Raw genomic sequence first — 2,500 nt, 5'->3', positions numbered from 1 at the left:
GCTGGTCTTTGGTCCACTGTGGTTGCGCAAGAGGCGGGTAACGGCATCTGCTATCTTCCTTGCCCGAGTGGTTACCTCTCGGACATGGGGCAGCCACGATAGGTGATCGTGAAGGGTCACCCCAAGGTAACGCATCGTGCGGGAAGATGTCACCTCCACGTCCCCTACTCTTATGGTGACCTGCGTAGGGTTCTTCGTGCTGGAGATAAGCACGCACTCCGTCTTTTCCGGCGCAATCTGGAGATGATGTTGAGCCATCCAGTGAGAGACACTGGCGACCGCCTCCTCGGCTGCAGCCTTCACTGCATTTACGTCGATGCCCGGAATCAGCAGCACCAAGTCGTCAGCATACGCCACCATCTCGCAGTCCTGCGGAAGGGCGACGTCCAGAACTCCATCGTACATGGTGTTCCACAGGGTGGGGCCAAGAATCGAACCCTGTGGAACACCAGCCGTGATGGACCGAGTTACTGGGCCGTCGGATGTCTCGAAGACCAACTCTCGGTTCTCGAAGTAGCTCCTCACGATTCTTTGCAGACCAGCAGGTACTCCTTTCATCTGCAGTGCAGTGGCGATGGCCTGCCAGCTTGCCGTATTGAAGGCATTCTTGACATCCATTGACACGACCAGCAGGAACCTGTTATCCCGCCCGTTCGTGCGGCGGAATCTCATCGCGCTCTGACCAGCCTCGATCACTGTTCGAATGGCGCCAATTGTAGATCGCCCCCTCCGGAAGCCATGCTGCCTGTCTGACAGCCTCACCGCAGCAGGATCTTCCAGGTGGTTGTGAAGTCTGTTTAGAATGAGCTTCTCCAGCACTTTCCCTAAGGCATCCAGCATGCACAAAGGTCGGTATGACCCGTTGCTACCCGGTGGTTTCCCCGGCTTGGGGAGCAGTACCAACCGCTGTCGTTTCCATGGTGCTGGAAATGTAGCCGTTTCCAGACAGCTTTGGTACAACGCCTGGAAAACGTCCGTGTACGCAAGGATTGCAGCCTTGACAGCGGCGTTCGGAATTCCGTCAAGGCCCGGCGCTTTTTTGTTCGGCATGGTGCTAGCTATCAGACGGAGTTCCGGGATCGTGACTTGGGTCCATGGAGTCTGCTGGTCTGCAGGCTGTTCCTGTTCTTCCTCGGAACTGATGCTGGGCCAGTTGAAGGGCGGATGTTGCGGGAAAAGCTCTGTAACGATGCTTTCAAGCCTCGCTCTCTCCGTCTCGGGTGGGGCCCTTCCACCGCGAAGACGGGAGAGGACTACTAAGTACCCGGCTCCGAAAACGTTTTCCTCCGCAGCATCGATCAATTCCTGGAAGGCGGCCTTTTTGCTGGCACGTATAGCTCTATCCAGCTCAGCTTTAGCTGTTCGGTATTGGGCTGCAGCCAGACTTCGGTTCTGGAGATCACTTGTCTGCTGCATGCGATCTCTCGTCTGCTCGCAGTTTTGCCTAAGCAGAGCAATCAGTGGCGTCCACCAGTAAACGTCCCGATGAGGGTCGGGGAAAGACGACGTCATCCTTTGCATGGTTTTCTCGCAGGCCGATATCATTGCCGAGATCATTCCCTGGTGATTGACTGCCTTCTCTCGGAATCCCTCGCCATGTAGCGTGGCCAGGAAATTCTCTTTCGAGAACTGTTTCGTCTTAAATCGCGTGCCTGCATGTTGAAAACGCTCTCGCTGGCCCCGTTGACGTGACTGTCCTTGGTTACGCTGCTGGTCTGCTGACGCTGGGCCTACCGAATAGGTGATATACCTATGGTCAGATCGCGTGTCCGTGTTTCTTACCAACCAAGTGCTCGGCTGAGCTATGGACGAGCTGGCGAAGGTCACGTCGACAACGCTGGCAGTCGCCACACCGTTTCCAACAAAGGTTGCCACATTCCCTCGATTCATCAGCAGCAGGCCCAATTGCTGGGACGCCTCGAGCAGTACTTCCCCACGCTCATTGCTGCGTTGGCTTCCCCACTCCTCATGCCAAGCGTTAAAGTCTCCGGCAACTACTACCTGAGGGTGGGATTGGGCTTCCAATTCAATTGCTTCAACGAATTCCGCAAATCCTTCCCGCGACAGGCTGGGTGGCGCGTAGCAGCTTAGGAAGGTGATGCCACCCACCTTGGCAGCTATAAGGCCTGGAACATCACTGCTCCATTGTCCTTGTAGAGGGTATCGTCCTGTGGCCACGACTGCCACCTTTTTGGAGGCATCAACTGCCCATCTTGGGTTGTTCTCGGGTGGTCGATACGTGTGGGAAAGAACCAGCACGTCCACTTCCATTTGTCGGGCGGTTTGCAGGACCAGATCTTGGGCGATCCTGCCTCCACCCAGGTTCACTTGGAGGACTTTTAGCTGCGTCATTGGGTGGCCGACCGATCGCATGTCCGGTCCCCGATAACATGGGGGCCATCGCATTTGCCGCAGCGTATTTCTTCCATGCATGTACCAGCCTTGTGACCTTCCTGTCCGCAACGGATGCAAACATTTTGTCGGTCTACAGGTGACCGAC

General features: G+C 56.1%; 1 protein-coding gene across 1 annotated transcript in view; it reads right to left on the bottom strand.

Annotated features, from left to right (window-relative positions):
• Positions 1–2,500, bottom strand: part of LOC133394888 (J domain-containing protein DDB_G0295729-like) — a 10,657-nt gene that overhangs the window by 4,032 nt on the left and 4,125 nt on the right. Inside the window, exon 2 of the mRNA XM_061663243.1 lies at positions 1–2,500. This exon is cut by the window's left edge and continues 4,032 nt beyond it; it is cut by the window's right edge and continues 1,914 nt beyond it. Within this exon, the coding sequence (XP_061519227.1) occupies positions 2,349–2,500 (152 nt within the window). The 3' untranslated portion in view covers positions 1–2,348.

This window comes from Anopheles gambiae (genome assembly GCF_943734735.2).
Source record: "Anopheles gambiae chromosome X unlocalized genomic scaffold, idAnoGambNW_F1_1 X_unloc_7, whole genome shotgun sequence".
Lineage (NCBI taxonomy): Eukaryota > Metazoa > Arthropoda > Insecta > Diptera > Culicidae > Anopheles > Anopheles gambiae.
The sequence above is the reverse complement of the archived record's forward strand: the minus strand, read 5'-3'. Positions and strand labels throughout refer to the sequence as shown.